General features: G+C 25.8%; 1 protein-coding gene across 1 annotated transcript in view; it reads left to right on the top strand.

Annotated features, from left to right (window-relative positions):
* The window catches only part of LOC101235650 (histone-lysine N-methyltransferase EHMT2), a 49,078-nt gene that overhangs the window by 3,481 nt on the left and 28,097 nt on the right, over positions 1–17,500 (top strand). Inside the window, exons 6-18 of the mRNA XM_065791220.1 lie at positions 371–428; positions 1,934–1,992; positions 2,084–2,150; positions 2,587–2,666; positions 2,791–2,900; positions 7,661–7,711; positions 9,502–9,576; positions 9,773–9,871; positions 10,037–10,144; positions 10,362–10,483; positions 11,197–11,235; positions 11,319–11,382; positions 11,756–11,844. Of these exons, the coding sequence (XP_065647292.1) occupies positions 371–428; positions 1,934–1,992; positions 2,084–2,150; positions 2,587–2,666; positions 2,791–2,900; positions 7,661–7,711; positions 9,502–9,576; positions 9,773–9,871; positions 10,037–10,144; positions 10,362–10,483; positions 11,197–11,235; positions 11,319–11,382; positions 11,756–11,844 (1,021 nt within the window). The remainder of the gene's footprint in view (positions 1–370; positions 429–1,933; positions 1,993–2,083; positions 2,151–2,586; positions 2,667–2,790; positions 2,901–7,660; positions 7,712–9,501; positions 9,577–9,772; positions 9,872–10,036; positions 10,145–10,361; positions 10,484–11,196; positions 11,236–11,318; positions 11,383–11,755; positions 11,845–17,500) is intronic.

The following is a 17,500-nucleotide window of genomic DNA, read 5'->3' as shown; positions in this document are numbered from 1 at the left end:
CCGGCTTGATATCTCTACTTTTTCCAAGTCTGTAGTGTCCAGAAGCTCTAAACATGTTTGTTGACTTATGATCTGCTATAAGAAAAAAATTCATGAGATTTAATGACTTGAAACTTATTGTTTTTAAGCCCGGAGTCCTTGCCGCCATTATACCTACGGACTCCGGGTTCAAAAAATGATTGTTCCTCTTACCTAAACGTCTTAATTTTTTTCCTATCAGTAGTTCATAAACTTATTTATATTTTTAGAGCTCCTGGATACCAAAAACTAGTATGAAGTAATCTTTTTGTGACTTTCAAATCTGGAGTCCTTTTTGAGACTCCGCATCCCTGATTTGTATACATTATCCTCTTCTTTTTTTCTTTTAAAGCCAGATTATCAGTTAGGGATCAAATCCCTCAAAAGAAAGTTTCTAATGAATTTGTTATGTAAGTATTATTTCATAGGTATTTTTACTATACTAAATTTATTTATAAATTTGGAAATTATTTTATTACAAAACAGAAAGAACCAAAAAAGTTTAATAAAAATCCAAATTAACTTTTTAAATTATAAAAACTTTAGTTTAGAAAATAAAAAAACCCGGGCAATGATCTGATTTTTGAAAACAATGATCTTTTAGTTATTTATGCTTTATATCATGTATTAATTTTTGGTAATGTATATATTCTAAGAGTTTTGATTCAAAATATAAAATTTAAAATGAAAAGTTGTAAAATTTTATGTAATTAAAAAAAAGCGTTTGGTAAGAAAGTTGTCTAATCAATAAAACAAAGGCTGATGCCAATTGTGCCAAAATTGGCAGATAACCACAATACTAACCACAAACCACAATACTAACCACAAACCACAATACTAACCACAAACCACAATATCTATTTTAGACATCAAAAAAATGTATTAGTACATGTTGATATGCATGTTAGACATTAAACACATCTAAACAAAGTATGTTTTGAAAAATGTAATGTAAATTTCCTGTTCATCAGGTAGTTATAGGTAGAAAAGACAATTAATGAGACATAATCACTCTTCTAAAACCAGACAAAAAGTTTGACCAAAACTGAAAACCAGCTTATCTGATGCATAAGCTCCCAAACTTTCACAATGCACCTAATAAAAATTCTTCCAAATTGATAGCTTAAAAAAAATGTAAGAAAATGTGACAATCAATCGTTAAAAACAGTTTACAGTGTATCAGCTGAATGTATCAATTTATGTTTCATGAATAAAATACACTTCTTGCATTGCAAATTTGTGAAGGTAATCTTCATCTTGTGAACGTAACTTCATCTTGTTCAACAAGATGAAGACAAACACTTGGTTATACATTTATTATTACATAATAGAAAATTATAGAATAATTGGATTCAATGAGATTACTTAGTTTTTTTATTAGGATATAGTATATTGTCTTTAAAGTTTAAAACCAAAAATACTAAAAAAATGATTTTTTTAATTTCTTTTAAAAATCTTTTATATCTAGATAGTCCCTGCCCAAACCTTCTGTTGATGCATGTATTAAAGCTATTATGTCATACTGAAATAGCCATTTCCAGGGGATGGCTATTTCAGCATGACATTTTTAAAGAAATTTTGGGCAAGGCTAAGTTTATTCAAAATCTATTCAATCTACTATACATCTACAAGTTTTATCAGTTTCTCAGTTTAAGTATGTATGTTTAGGTTTTTAAAATAGATATAAGTAGAAAAAATATTTTTTAAGTTATGTTATTTGGAAAGTACAAAGAAACTTTTTAACTAGTTTTAAATTTTAACTAGTTTATAAAATATTTATTCATCTTATCAACTAATTTAATTATTTAATTTTATTAACCAGTAACTATTTTATTTTTATTTTTTTATAAAACGTTTTTTTTTGTATATTGAAAAAATCTGTTTTGAATTTCTTTTTATTTTATACATGCAAAAGGGAAATTTCACAGTTGATTGGAAAGTCAATCGATGAAGATCTTCTTGCTATTGCTCAGTGTAATATCAATCATCATGTTTCTCATGTTTTATTTTTTAAATGAAAGTTGTTTTTGAGAAAATTTTAACTTATCATTTTTTCTTTTAATAGTTGGCATGGAAATGATTGAAGTTGAGAGTATGGTCCATAAATTATTAAATAATTGTGACACGGAAAAGTAAAATTTTACCTTATAACTACATTAAACTTATTAAGTCTAATAAAAAAACTGTGTAAGGTTCTAAAGAATAAAAGTTGTTATTGCTTTTATTTGTTGTTAGTTTATGTCTTATATATATGTTTAATATGGTTGTGATGAAACTATAAACAATATTTTGTCTAAATGCTTACTTAATCTTTAGATGGGAAAATTATCAAGTCAGAATTTTTTGGTTTTTTTTTAAGAAAAATTGTGGGTTTGTTGTCAAGAAAACATAAAAAGCAATAAAAAAGTAGCCTTTGCCACTTGAGTCTTTTTTATTGCTTGATTTGTTTGCTATTATAAAAAATTTTGCTTTTTTTAGGATCTGGGTCTTAAAAGAAGCTAAATTATATAAAAGTTTCTATATATATATTTATAAGTATATTTTAGTATAAGTATTTTTTTTTTCAAGGCCTAAGCGAGTGAGTAAAAGGGCTTTTTACCAATGTGTTAAACATGGAAATAATTTACCAAAAGTTTTGGCTTTTCTTAGTATGTATTATTTATTAATTTTTGCTTCAGTTATATGTTTTATTTTATTTAAAAATTTAGAAATAAAATCTAAATATTTTTAATTTTTTGCAAATTAGCAGATTTAAAAAATCTTGATTTCTAGATGCTGGTTTAAATCCTACTGAAAGAATTAAAGGTGTTGATGGTCTTACAGCACTACATGTAGCTGCTATGAAAGGACACCTTGAAATACTTTTGCTGTTAATCTTTAAGGTTTTTTTCTTTGAATATTTTGTTTAGTTTGAATAATAATTATGTGCAGTAAAACATAAAATAAATATTATAAAAACAATGTATATATATATATATATATATATATTTACAGCCGTGTATATATACAGCCGTGTATATATATATACATATACATACACACACATATATATATACATATATATATGTAAATTATGTTAGTGTATTTTACAAATAAAGTGCTCAATGTTCTTAAAGAACAGAGCAATAATATTAATATATATATATATATATATATATATATATATATATATATATATATATATATATATATATATATATATATATATATATATATATATATATATATATATATATATATATATATATATACATTGACCTATTTATTTGCTAAACTACCTATTTATTGCTTGACTTTATTGCAAGATCAAGCTAAATGTATTTTTTGATCTTTTGTAAATATGGAAAAAGGAAATGTTTATACCCAAAAGCAGAAAACTATAGACTTATATTAGGGTTATGCCTTTAGCAGCTTTCGTCACAATTTTAACTGGCAAAGGAGAGGGGGGAGGGGGAGTACGAGAGATTGAGTCACAAAAATCATAAAAAATTAAAATTGTTTAAATTATGATCAACTCTCCCTTCATAAAATAATATAAAAAATATTTATATAAATAATAATGATAAAAATTTTACATTATTTTACAAGTAATGCAGTCTTTATGTTACTGTTACATTGTCTTATTAATTAATTTTTGATTTAATGTAATATTTTTTATATGTGACTGCAAGCAACCACTATTAAGTTAGGGAGTTACTAGAAAAAATAAATATAAATATATAGTTTTAGAGCAAGGAAGCGGTTGACAGAAGACATGAAAAGCTGTAGGCTTTATGAGTCAGCAAAACATGATGATGGGAGAGAGTTCCAAAGGGTTGAAGTGCGGGGGAAAAATTGGACAAATCAAAGTTTTTAGAGCATGCAGAGACAGATACAGTAAAAGAATGAGACTTTGCTGAATGATAAGTCAAGTGAGAATGAGTTTTAGTTGATGGAACTAAAGATGATAACTCCTTTGAGCAGTGATTATGATAGTATTTGTAGAAAAGAGAAAGAAATGCCACTTTATGACAATTGGAGAGAGGATGAAGCTTGGTAGATAGAGCGGGTCCAACTACATTTACAATACGTTTTTGGACTTATTACATGCTTACTATATGCAATGCGTTTTTGGACTGTCTAAAAGAGACAGCGTCATTAAAAGAACTAGCCCAAATAACATGTGATAACTAAAAATCTGTACAAAACTAAAAATTGTATAACTTTTCAATTGAATCATTATTAAAATCTTGTTTTATATAACATTAGTAATTTTTATAGTAGTGTTTCATAAAATGATTATCTTCTTAGTAGTTGCTTGGGTTTAACTTAACAGTCAAATTTATTTAAAAATATTACTAAATATTGTAATATTGTAATAATAAATATTACTAAATAATTTTGATTATTTAATAATATTAATTTAATTTAATTAATAATAATAAAAAAGAAGTTAAATAACATTTAACTTGTTTTGCGGTAATTAATATTATTGCAGTAATTTATAAAAGTTGACGTCTTTAAAAAATAAAAAGATAAAGAGAACTTTATGACATCAAAATTCACATTAGGCTATTGCGTTAAGCATTTTTTAATTTAAAACAAGCCCTGATATATACAGGGTGGCCACACTTTTTTTGACTGATAAAATTAGGATAATTTAGGTATATATTTAAGTTTATCATTTTATTAATTTAAAAAGTATAATAACAAAAAGAGTGTAAATAATAAAATTAAATGAAATTTTGAGTTTTTTATGCCATCACAACGAAAAGTGTCTAATCCTGTAAATGTTAAAACTGGAAAGCTGAAAATCTTAAAAAACTTAAAAAATGCTAAAAAGATTAAAAGAAAATTAACATAAAACCTGAACATCGGCAGCTAGCTGATGTTTGGGTTTTATGTAAATGTTTATGTTTATGCTGTGATGTAAAACAACTACAATAACTTTTGTATTGTTTTAATGAAAAACGATTGTAGTATATTGTGTTACTGTTTTAAAGTTCAATAGCTATTGTATTTTAAAGTTTTTAGATTCTTTTTCCACGCATTTATTATTATTTGTGCACTAGAAAATTCAGAAGCGCTCATGACGCTTGTTTTTAACAGTCATTTACATATAAAAATTTTATTTATTTTGGAGTGAAGTGAAGCCAGGAAAGCCAAAGAAGTATGTATATTATGTATACTTAATCAATATTAAATTCAGGGGTGTACATGACTCCTGTTTCAATAGTATAACTGTTTAAAGAATAGTTTATTTAAAATTAACATTAATAATATTCATTCAAAATCATACAAATATATAATTTTTTTATATGTTTGTAACTAAATAATTATCTACTAGTGAAGTGAAATTTTTGATTTTTTAAAAATTTTGTCAGATAAATTTTAATATAAAATGATATTGAAATGTTTCACAAGATGATGACGTCTATTGGCTGATATTGAAATGTTTCACTGGATGATGTCCAAATTAAATCAAACTCACTTTTATAGAGCTATATAAAGTTTGCAACTTGGACAACTGATATTCAGTAAATAAAAAAGAAATAGAAATAATAATTATATATTAGTTGTAACCTATTTCAAGGTCACGTGACTCAGTGACTGGACTTCTAAAACATTTCTAAGTTTTGACACTTTATAATGCAATAACAATAAATTATTGCATTATAAAGATGAATTACAATAGTTATTGTTATTGTAGTGGGTTATTATAGTGGGTTATTATAGTGGGATATAATTATTGTATTATAAAGATGAATTGCAATACAATATTGTTATTGCATTACAGTATTACAATAATTGTAAATTACAGGTATTGTTAGTTTATTCTAAAAAAATTAATGCAATAACAGTAGTTATTGTTTCTGTTATTGTTTTCATTACAATTACGAACTCTAAATAAAACTTTGTCCAGATTTTTAGTTTCACATATTATGACAACAGTATTCCAACAGGAACAAATAAGAAATTTGTAGAGGTAGAGAGTGGAATCAGGAGTAATAAAATGGTAAGCATGATAAAGCAAAGCAACCTTGGCAGATGTTAATTTAGCAATCAATTTTATGTATGGTTTTCAGTGAACAAAAGATGTAGAGATGTAAAGAAGAGGATTTAGTGAGAGGGTTGCCATTTATTAATATAGGAATGTCAACAATCTTGTGATGATTATTTGCTGTAAATAACTGAGTTTTAATGGAGTTATAGTTCACAAGCCACTGCAAGCCCCAATCTGTTACAGAAGTGAGATAAGGTTCAAGATCGGCTGCCTGTCCTAATTAATCGATAAGAGAAGACTTTTTGTCAAGACAGGAGTATAAAGTTGAGTAATCATCAAAAAGAGCTAATTTAGATGTAAGGTTATCAGAAAGATCATTAATGTAGATACAAATCAGGACCAAGGATAAAACCAAGGATAGAACCAAGGAGGGAACCCAGAATTTACTAGAAATGAAAAAGAGTATGGGCCTTCGAGGATGACTTTGAATAAAGTGGTTAGGAAGAAACAATTTGATAATTTTAAAAATTTTCCCAGATACATTATATGAAGCAATCTTTTAAAAAAGACCAATATGTCAAATTTTGTTGAAAGCTTTAGATATGTCAAGAGCAATAGCCCTAGCCTCTCTTCCTCCATAAAACTCGATAAAAAATTTCAGTCACAGTTAGCTAGTCAGCTCTACAAGAGGATAGAAAAATTGTAATGATTGTCTGACAGTAAGTTATTTGACTCAAGATGGGATGTGAGAAATTTGTTGATCAAAGACTCAAAAACCTTTCTAATAACAGAAAGAAGACTGATTGTATGATAATTGGCCAAAAAATAAATAGCTGTTTTTTCTCAAGGCTGTTTATTCTTTTAAAAATGATGAAAAAAATGGTTCTGATTAGCTGCACAAGAAAGTGAAAACAATGGAGTAGAATGAGATTTTACTTGGAACCGACAAGAAGGAATAAATGCTTCCATTCCTGCCTGAATCCAGGAGATTACATTGAAGGAACTTGAAATAAGGTTCCAAGAAATTTGAAATAAAACTGCATTTAATTAAATATAATGCATATAAATACAAAGAAATGTTGTTATAATGAATATATTTTTATTTTTAACAATTGAAACTGTAAAAAAAACATGTTTTTAAGTGATGAAACAACCGTTTTAGAGTTTAAGACTTTTACAAGTTACAGTTGATTCGAGATATTAACTGTTACACTATAACAACTTCTATTAGCCACAACAAGGAATAAATTAATTTACAATTTTATATTTCAAAAAATGTGAAAAAGTTGAAAAAAAGACACCTTTTGCAATTTTATTTCAAGACCTTTAATAGTCGTTTAGAGTTTGTTGAATTTAGTGGCCCCCTTGACCTTTGCAAGGTGAATATAGTAAAAGAAATCTTTGGATGGTTTAATCTTTTGGTATTATAATTTTTACTGTATTTTGATGCACCCTATTATACATAAGTTTATGTCATACAAATCAAGTTTATGTCATTTAAAAAATTATGGGCGGTAGCGTTCATTATTTTGTAAGAATTGTTTCATTGTACATTAAATTAGCTCATTTTTACATTTGAGTTTTGATTTTATTTATTAAATGTTTAATATATAATGGAAATTGTTGTAATGAATTTGCATTTTTCTTTATTGTTTTTAGGTTGGTAGGAAAAATGTTGATTGTGCAGATAAAAGAAATAAAACGCCTCTGGTATTTAAGTTTATATGATAAATTAAAATAAATATAATTTCAATAGAAAAAAAAGATAAATAATAATAATACAAAAATATATATATAAATTTTCATGCATAAAAAATAAATAGAATGGCTTTTCATAAATTAGGTCATCTTGAAGGTAGTGAGTTACCTTTTCAAAAAAGTGCAAAGTTGAAAGGTTCATTCAGACACAAATTATTTATAATTATGATGAGTTTATGATATTAATTATGACAATTATTATGATTCATTTATTTGTGGTTAATGAATGATGAAAAGATGCCAAGGTTGGTTGGATGCAGTGATAATGGGGGATTACATCTAGTGCCTAAAATGTTTTAGGTTTTTTTTTGTTCTCATAATTGCATTTAATTGTTGCACAGAATTAAATGTCGCACAAGTTTTTTTGAAGTTAAAAAAGTTTCTTTGTTATAGATTTTAAACTTTATTTAAATTTTTTTTATAAGTTGTATGTTTAAATCTTAAAGTTGTTTTAATTAAAATAAAGAGAAAATGCAAATATTAGATATGATATTAATCTTATTTAATGTGTAAATATTAGATAATCTTTACACATTAAATAAGAGAATAGCCGTTTTTATTTTTTACGACTTATTTTCAACTACAGAGTTTTATATAATTAAGGGTTATGTAATTTTTGTAAGAAACAAATCTAATAAAACAAGTTCATATTTTAATGGTTTTCATTTAGAATAGTTTTGCAACTTTCTTGGATAGGTTTTTGTAATTTACAATTTAAGCTTTGGTATTTGGTAAGAAAGTGGGTCTATATAAAATTTAAAAAATTAACTACATAAAACCATTTTGAAATACTTTTGATCAGGTAGGAGATAATTCTTTACTCGAGCAACATAAAACAAATATTAAAGTCGAAAAAACTTCATTTTTCAATTTTCTAAAGATGTGTTCATGCATTTGATGTGCATCTGAGTCTGCTTGATGTGGCACTGTTTGATTTGAAACTTGTCAAGCTGAGCATTATAGGTTACTGCTGTAAAAATAGTGTTTTGTTGAAGCGGTTCCCAGTATCCTAATCCTGCTTATGTTCTACTAAACTGGCTGTTCCAGCACTAGCCACATCCTGGTGTGGTTTGCACAGTGTATCCACTTCTCATCTCCCATGTATATTCAAGCCAGTTATTTGTATGGTGCAGAAACAAGAGGTTTATACAGGTGTCCATATGCTGACCTAGCTGAATAGCATTCAGTTCATGTGGTATCCAAACAATAAACTTGGGATCTTTTTTATTTTGTGTAAATGATTTTCTATAGTACCATAAATGTATCCGAGTTTGTTTGCTAAGTAGCATTTAGTTAATCTTGGAGTGCTTTTGATGAGCTGCTTTAAATCAAATTCCTTTTTTAGTCCTTCAAGTTCAATTGGATCTAGGTTGATCTTGCAATGCTAAGTTGTTAAGAAAGTGTAAAAAGTAACAAGTTGTTATTTTCTTAGATATCTAGATTTGACTTATCTAATTGCATAAATTCAGTTTGGCTGTTGAGTGCTCAGACTAAAATTCTTAAAGGAATTCTGTATATAGTCTTTTTTTTTTTTGCAGAACAACATCTGTTTTTGATCAAGTTACAATGATAAAATTTAATTAATTATTTTTTAGCCAAGCCAATATATAAAATGGTTAAAGTTTTGGATTTAATTTTAACTATGAAAATCAATTTTATTTCTCTTCCCTTGCTTCTTTTATCATAAATGTATAATTTTTATTTTAAACTTTAAATTTATAAAATGTTTACACCTTTTTAAGTTTTATGCGATTGAGAAAAAGCATTTAAAGACAGCTCAATTTCTTGTAAAAGTTGGTGCTGATGTTCATCTTGCAGTAATTTTTTAAATTTATTTTCACATGTTAATTGTATAAAAAACTAATAAAACTTATATTAGTTGTTTATTTCTCAGTTTTCTACTGTAATAAGGTTTTTTTGTTGATAAAGATAAATATTTTGTTGTTTTTTTACTTACAAATTATTTCAAACTTACAAACTTAAAGGAAAGCTTTTTAACTATTTACTTCACAGAACGCTGATGGAATGACTTTGCTTCATATTGCAGCAAGAAATGGAAATTTAATTTTTGTAAAATGGCTTGTTAGTCTAGGTGTTTCCCTAAATCAACAGGTTGTTGTTTTTAACTTTTATTTTTTGTTTTGTAACTTATATTTTCTTTAAAATTATGTGCTGTTGCCTGTACAAATAGTTTTTGCTCTTTGACAGTGTACAATTGTTTTTAAGTATACTAAAATGAAAAATTTTCACATTTGGTTTTTACAACAAATATTTTAGGATAATTATGGTTGGACAGCCTTAATGTGGGCAACAGAGCACGATTCAAATGCAGAAATTATAAAATATTTGATAAAGATTGGAGCACACACTAATGTTCTTGATAATGTATTTAATAAAATTAAATTTATTGTTTATATGTTACTATTATTATATTATTATTCAATTATTTATGAATTATTGTATTATATAAATCATTATTACTAATTTTAAAATTATATTCATTATTAATCATTTCTACTTGCACTAATTATTTATCTATTTAGTAATATATGAAATGATTTTTTATTATAAAATTTTTTGTAATCAACAGACTTATTTCTAGGAGATGAACATATGTCTTCATTGGGCAGCAATGACATCTTCTTTTGAGTGTGTTTGTGAGCTAGTTAACAACCCATTGTATTCACATATAAATGCTTGTAACAGATTTGGGGAGACTCCTTTGTAAGATTAGAAGTTTTAGTGTTTATTTTTCATCAATGTCAACTGTTTCTTCAAATAACATAATAATTTTTATAAAAATAGTATCCAACTTATTAAACATGTTTTATTTTAGACAAATATTTTTGTGAACATTTTTGTTCATTAAGTGTTTTACCTTTTTTCTACCTTTTTTCTCTTATCTCTTCTGCCTGTTCATCTTCTAAAATTTAAAAACAATAAAATTAAGTTAGTTGAATATTAAATGAAGTTATTTCAACAAACTTTTTTTCTTGTAAACTGTTTTTTATTACAAGGCGCTGTTTGTTTGCCATTTGCTGATAATAGTAAAACCATAGTTTGAAAATGTTAATTTTTTATTTCTTTATCTGCAAAGATATACATTTGGCCATGTAAATAGCAGATATGAAAATATTTTAGTTATTGTTTCAGAATGTTGCGATGACTTCAAGTACATTTAAACTTGTCATTTGAAATTTTTGTATTTTCATTTGATAATCTTTAATAACAATAAAGATCATGTCTAGAAACTTTAACATGTACTCTACTATGATTGAAAATAAAATCTAAAAAAGAAAAATAACTAGATTATATTAGTTTCAAAATATATTAAAATTCAAAGATTTTTTTTTTTCTTGTTTTCTGTTAATTTTTTTGATTTGCTAAAAATCTATTTTTTATTCATAGTTTATATAATAGTTAATTTTATATTTCAGACACATTGCTGCTAAAATGGATAATTACAACATTGTTCAGTAAGATTTATTTCCTTTAAATTAAAAAAATAATTTATGATAATTTTTGCCGACTTTTTATTTATTTTTGTTATTGATTAAAGGTTTTTGCTAGCCAGCGGAGCTGATCATACCATTAAGAATTTTAGCGGATTAACTGCACTCAATGCAAGTAACAATTTTGTTTCTTTGCAACATGATTATTTTGTTTTCTTAGATGTTTTAGATATAGTGCATTGTTTTAGTCAATATTTACTTTTAAAAAGTTGTTATGGGGCTACAAATGTCATAATGATATAAGGATCCTTCATAGTAATGCATAATAACCATTATGATGTAAGGATCTTTCATAGTAATACATAATAACCATTATGGAAATGCTAAGAATCATTATGGCTACAAATGGATTTATTACAATGATGAAAAGAAAACAACAAATAAAAAAAGCAATCTTTATTGGTTTAAGCTTTAAATTAATTTTTTAAATTTGATGTATAACTAATAAAATTGAATTGTTTATTAAAAAGTTTTTGCTTTTCAGGTGTGTCCAATTGGTTCTAAGACTTTTCATTGTATCCGTATTCGAGATATGGTTGGAGAAGTACAGAAAACACCTTATTTTTACCTTACGTAAGTTAAAAAAGTAAATACTTATTACAGCAGTTTAAATATAATTTTTAGTTTTTTTTTAACTATTGCTTAAAAGTTATTTATATATTATTATTTATATATTATCATTAAGTTAGTTATATGCAGTTATATTATAATATTATTAAAAATGAAACTAGTTATCAGTATAGAGATGTACACATGTAATAAATAATGCAGTACATGTGAAATTATGCGTATTGGTTTCTAAATTATATGTTATGCATAAAAAAATTTAGATGGTTCATGAAAAATTAAATATGATGGTTGTAGAATTATACTTGGTGCTTTCAGTATTATATGTTTACATGTAGAATTCAATATGTGTATATTCACAAATGGTTTAAACAGAACATATACAGTTTAAGATTAACAGCATTAAAGGGCTAATTGTATAATAATTTATTATATTTTCTATATTTACTATGCTATATATTAATTTTATTTGATGTTTTATATTTTATATTTTACATGCTATTATTTTATATTATTATTTATAAGTAAACAAATATCACAAATATTTAAATATATATAAACTATTATATTGCAAATTTTTGTTAATTTTATAAAAAGAAAACTGTAAATCTTTCTTTAAACAGTGCTGGTTGTTTTCATTTATGACATCTTTATTTTTTAGCTTTTTCATTGTTTTTCATCATATACTTGATATATTTTCTCTTGAAACTTTCTTAGCTGATAAAACTGAGTTTGCAAGTTTGTTACAATACCAATGTATATGTAAATAAATTATTTTGTGTCTCACAGTTTTTAACAAATTCTTTTTCAATTCCTAATTTTTCACAACAAAACCTATGCTGGTGCTGATACATTGGTTTAATCCACTTGATTAAGGTTATTTTTACTGAAACTATTCCGTTGGTTATTAAAAAGCCTCTCTTCCAGCTATTATTAAAAATAGCCTCTCCTCCAGCTCTTCTGTCTTTTAATGTTGCGATATTAAAAATTTTCAGCTTGGTGCTGTAATCAAAATTGTGAATGTTGTAGCTTTTTGTTGCAATTTTTCAAGTGCCTCAATATTGTATTGATAATGCAGACTCCAAATTATACATTATTTAATATTAGAAGCTTTTTGTTCAGCGATTACTAAATAAATACACACTCAAATTTTTATTATGAAAATGTTTATTTAGTTCTTAAATTGAAACATTTAAAAAAAAAAATTTTAAATGTACAACTTTAACTTTTACCAAGTCTTATGATAAATGAATCAAATGCTGCATGACTATGAGGTTGAGTAATTTTAGCTCATTATCAACAAAGGGTTGATTTTAATGAGTTCCAACTTCTATAGTTTTTAGAACATACTTTGGCTTCTAGAATTCTTCAAGTGGTAAAATCCATTGGATTTGCATCTGGAGCAATTGTTGTGACAAAATAAAATGGTGAACATTTGCACTCAACCAATATTGATTCACTTGAGCTTTGTGTGATGGTGCTGAATCCAATTGGAAAGTTCATGTTCTGTTACCAAAATGACTTATGCCTGCGGCTTCAAAACAACTTTCAAGACTAATTCTTGATACACAGTTGCATTAATTTTGATCCTAGATTCCTAAAAAATCAATGGAGAATATCCATCAGAGGTCATTGCAGCCCATACTATTACTTAAGGAGGTTAATAACATTTAGTGGTTACACAAATATTTAAATTTTCATTTTAATCTTCCTTGTAGCCAAACACAATCATTTTGTTTAGTCACATTTTGCTGAAAGGTGAAATTTTTTATTATTAGAAAATAAAATGGGCAGTTCTTGAGCCTCATGCAATTCTTTTAACAATTTTACTCTCTCTATTGGTAGCTTCATCTGTTTTTTTGTAAACTTACCATATTTTGTAAGGGTTCATTAGAAGATGGTTTTTCAACATTCAGGCAATGCTTCTATCAGATGCATGCATTTTACAAGACAATTTTCTTGCACTTCGCTTCAGACTTTGTTGAATTCTAGCTCTCACTTTTCAAACTATATTAGGAGTGGTAGCATTTTTTTTTTACCACCTCCATAGCAATTTTTTACACTGCTCGTTTCATTATAAAATTTTATGATTCGATTCGATTCGATTGGTTGATTTTTAAATGTCTAAATTGATTCAAAATCTCTTTATTCGATTTTCCCTCCAAATAGAGTGCAATGATGCTTTCATGTTTGAATTCCATCGCATTTAGAGCAATTATATAATGCACAATTTATGCTTGACCATACATGTCAGCAATAATCTAACCTAATTTTTTGACAAAGTTGAATGTTACAGATAGACTACCACCCATACTGCATGCTTGTAAAGATGGATTTCAAATGGATGGATTCCAAAATTTGAATAGAATACTCTAGATGTGGTCTGATATATCCTTTGTAAATTATATCAAACATCTTATTTTCAATTTTAGAAAATGTGTTTTGCATAACATTCAATACATTTTAGAATTTTAAAGCAGCAGCACTAGTTGTTTCAATTTTAAATCACTCAGTATTATGACACCAAAACCTTTTTGTTTCAGATATGTTGATAAAGAGATTGGCTTGTTAACAGCCATACCCAATTAAAAGTTAAAATTTAAATTTTTCCGCAATGTAATTTTTATTATTGAAATACATTACCATTCATTGATATCATTTAGTGTATTTTGTAAATTATGAAAGTCTTCATGATTTTATTGATCGAACTAGTTTTCTATGATCAGCATTTTTATAGGTAATTTAATATAATTTGGTATGTTGTTAATAAATATAATAAATTGAAGTAGTTCCAGTACGCTACCCTGAGGAATTCTACTTAAAATAAACTTCCATTCTGATTTACAATCACCTAAAATGACCCATTGTGTTCTTTTTGAAAGAAAATTTTTAACCCAAGGCAAGACTTTTCCACATATTCTGTAGGCTTCAAGTTCTGTTGCAATCTCATATATGGTACTTTATCAAACACCTTAGCCAGGTCTACAAATACTCTATCCGTAGCTTTGTATTTATTAATTCCTTTTGTTATATGATCTAAAGCTTCTAATAGACTAGGTATGTACAATATTTTTTAACAAAACCATGTTGATTTATTGAGATCAAATGGTTGTTTTCTAAATGCTCCATATTTTTTTTTTAATAATCCTTTTAAGAACTACATGATATCAACGTTAATGATGTTAATGAAAGAGATTGGTAGTTTGATAAATAGAGTTTAGATGAATAAAATCTATATGACAGCTCTTTTTTAATCATTCTTTAATACGCTTTAACTGGTTGTCTCCTTATATAACTGAATTATTTTTAAATAAACTGTTTTGCATAAGTTTTTTGATCTTTTTTGACAGAATTTCTTATTAACTTATAACTGTTTTTTAATGTAATTTCATTCCATTTAAAATTCAAATTCTTATGTCATAGATATCGTTTTGTTTTTAACAATTGTTTTAGTTCCTTAGTCATCTAAGATTTTGTTTTCTATCTATATTTATGTTTTGGAATAAATAATTTTGAGAGTCTGATTCAATGCTCTCATTTGTATAACAAAAATTATGTGTCACTGGGGTAATTAAAATCCCTTGTAATCATAACACCATTAGACTATTTTATATCTAACTTATGCCTAATGGTTTCAAATACTTTTTTAAACCTAGAACCAACGTACAAAATAAAAAATTGAAGGTTGGCAGCCAATTTGATTGGCTAACACATAGAATTAACTGTTTTTATTACCCAGTCAATTAAAAATTTTATTTTCACAACACTTACCGAACTTTTGTAATTAAAAAATTCTTTATGCGTTAAAAATATTACTTTCGACGTAATTTTAAATCAAGTCATTGCTTTTTTAAAAACAAAAGAAGTTTATTTTCAGCAAAAGATAAATTATAATAATACTCAATACTGAATATAATATTAGATATAATATTTAATATTCAGAAAACCATCCTTTTACAAAATGCTACAATTAAAATTTCTCAAGCTAATCATTTTCTTGATAACTCAGTTGGAAAAATGCGGTTAGTTTGTTTAAGTAATTAAATGGGTTAATAACATTCATTTATTGCAATGACTTCACAAATGGTGACAAAATTTTAAGAGGAATTTTAAATAGATTTAATATAAAGAAAATAAATGAAAAAATTGAACAAGAAAAAAAAACTTACTGTTCTAAGAAGAATATTTTTATTTAACAACAGAAAGTAATGATAAAATAAAACTTTTAATCATGTGTATAAAAGTCAACCATTGATTTTAACATGAAGTGAAACTAAAAATGCGTAAAAAATAAAGACAGCTTGTGTCATATTATTATTTATTATTGTGTCATTGCAGTCAATGACCATTGAACTCCTGCTATTTTGTGCACTGCTAGAATTATATTAACTTTTTTCTTTGCATCAACTGTTTATGGTTTATAAATGCAACCTGCTGAGATTGAAAACTGTTTTATTTTTATTAAAAACCATTAATAGTTGTATTGATTTTATTGATTGCACGTGAAGTATTAACTTCATTGCGTATGTGTTTTGAATATAAGTTTTCATTTATCCTCCTCCTTCTCAATAGTCTCTGCAATTATTTCTAAAAGAAATATACTCTTTTTAAAATATAAATATATTAAAGAGTGAACCAAGTTTCTGAAATATATATTAAATCTGGTAAATTTATGGTAACATTTGGTTCGAATTCATTTGTTGTTTAATAAGGTAGCATTTGTGTAAAACATTTAAGATACTTGTATACTCGATTAAAGTTGCTTTGAGTTTAAAATTTCTGATTCAAATTTTTTATTTGATAATTTTTTCTTGACCAAGTTTTTGTTATTTTTGTTTGACAAATTTGTTATAATTTTGTTCTTTTGGATATCAGTCAGATATTAGCTGAACTGGTAAATAGCTATTTCTTGAGTTTAACTACCTTATTATTTCTAATATATTTGATAAGAAAAATCTCCATCTCAATTAGTTTTGTTTTTCTCTTTGTTTTCTCTTCTCCTAATTGTTTCATATTAAATTTTTGTTTTTCTCTTCTTCTAATTGTTTCATATTAAATCTTTCAGGGTTTCAGATCTGGATTGATGAATGCTTATTCTTTTGAAACTCTTAAAAGATTTTCTTGATAATTTCTTTCAGCTACCTTTAACAAACTACCTTTAACAAACTACTTTTAGCATTACTATAAATGGCAATTAATACCATTTTTAAACTTCAATTTTATAACGCTTTGTATGATAACATTCACATTAAATTTGCTTATTACCTTATTTATTAAAACATTATTTTCTTCTTTTTCTGTTTTAAGATCTGTTTTTGTGGATGCAGATAGTCCATTTTTCCTTTTTCTCTCTTTCTTTCTTTTTTTCTTTTGTAACAACCAAATGACAATATTAATTTTATTTAGTTTTTATCTAATAACTTGCTCCAATCCAATGTGCTACTGGTTTTCTGGTTTTCTAAAATTTTAACTCTTTCAGATAATAATTCATTCTCGTTTTCAAGCTTTTTTTATTCTGACAAAGTTATTGGAATCCCTCCTCTTTAAATCAATTATTCTATTTGCTAGCTCTTCATGCTACCATCTTTATTATCAGCATGCTCTTATTATTCCCTTAACATAATTATTATATTATGATAAACCTTATCACCTTTATCTATTA

Source organism: Hydra vulgaris, chromosome 02, assembly GCF_038396675.1.
Source record: "Hydra vulgaris chromosome 02, alternate assembly HydraT2T_AEP".
NCBI lineage: Eukaryota > Metazoa > Cnidaria > Hydrozoa > Anthoathecata > Hydridae > Hydra > Hydra vulgaris.
The sequence above is the reverse complement of the archived record's forward strand: the minus strand, read 5'-3'. Positions and strand labels throughout refer to the sequence as shown.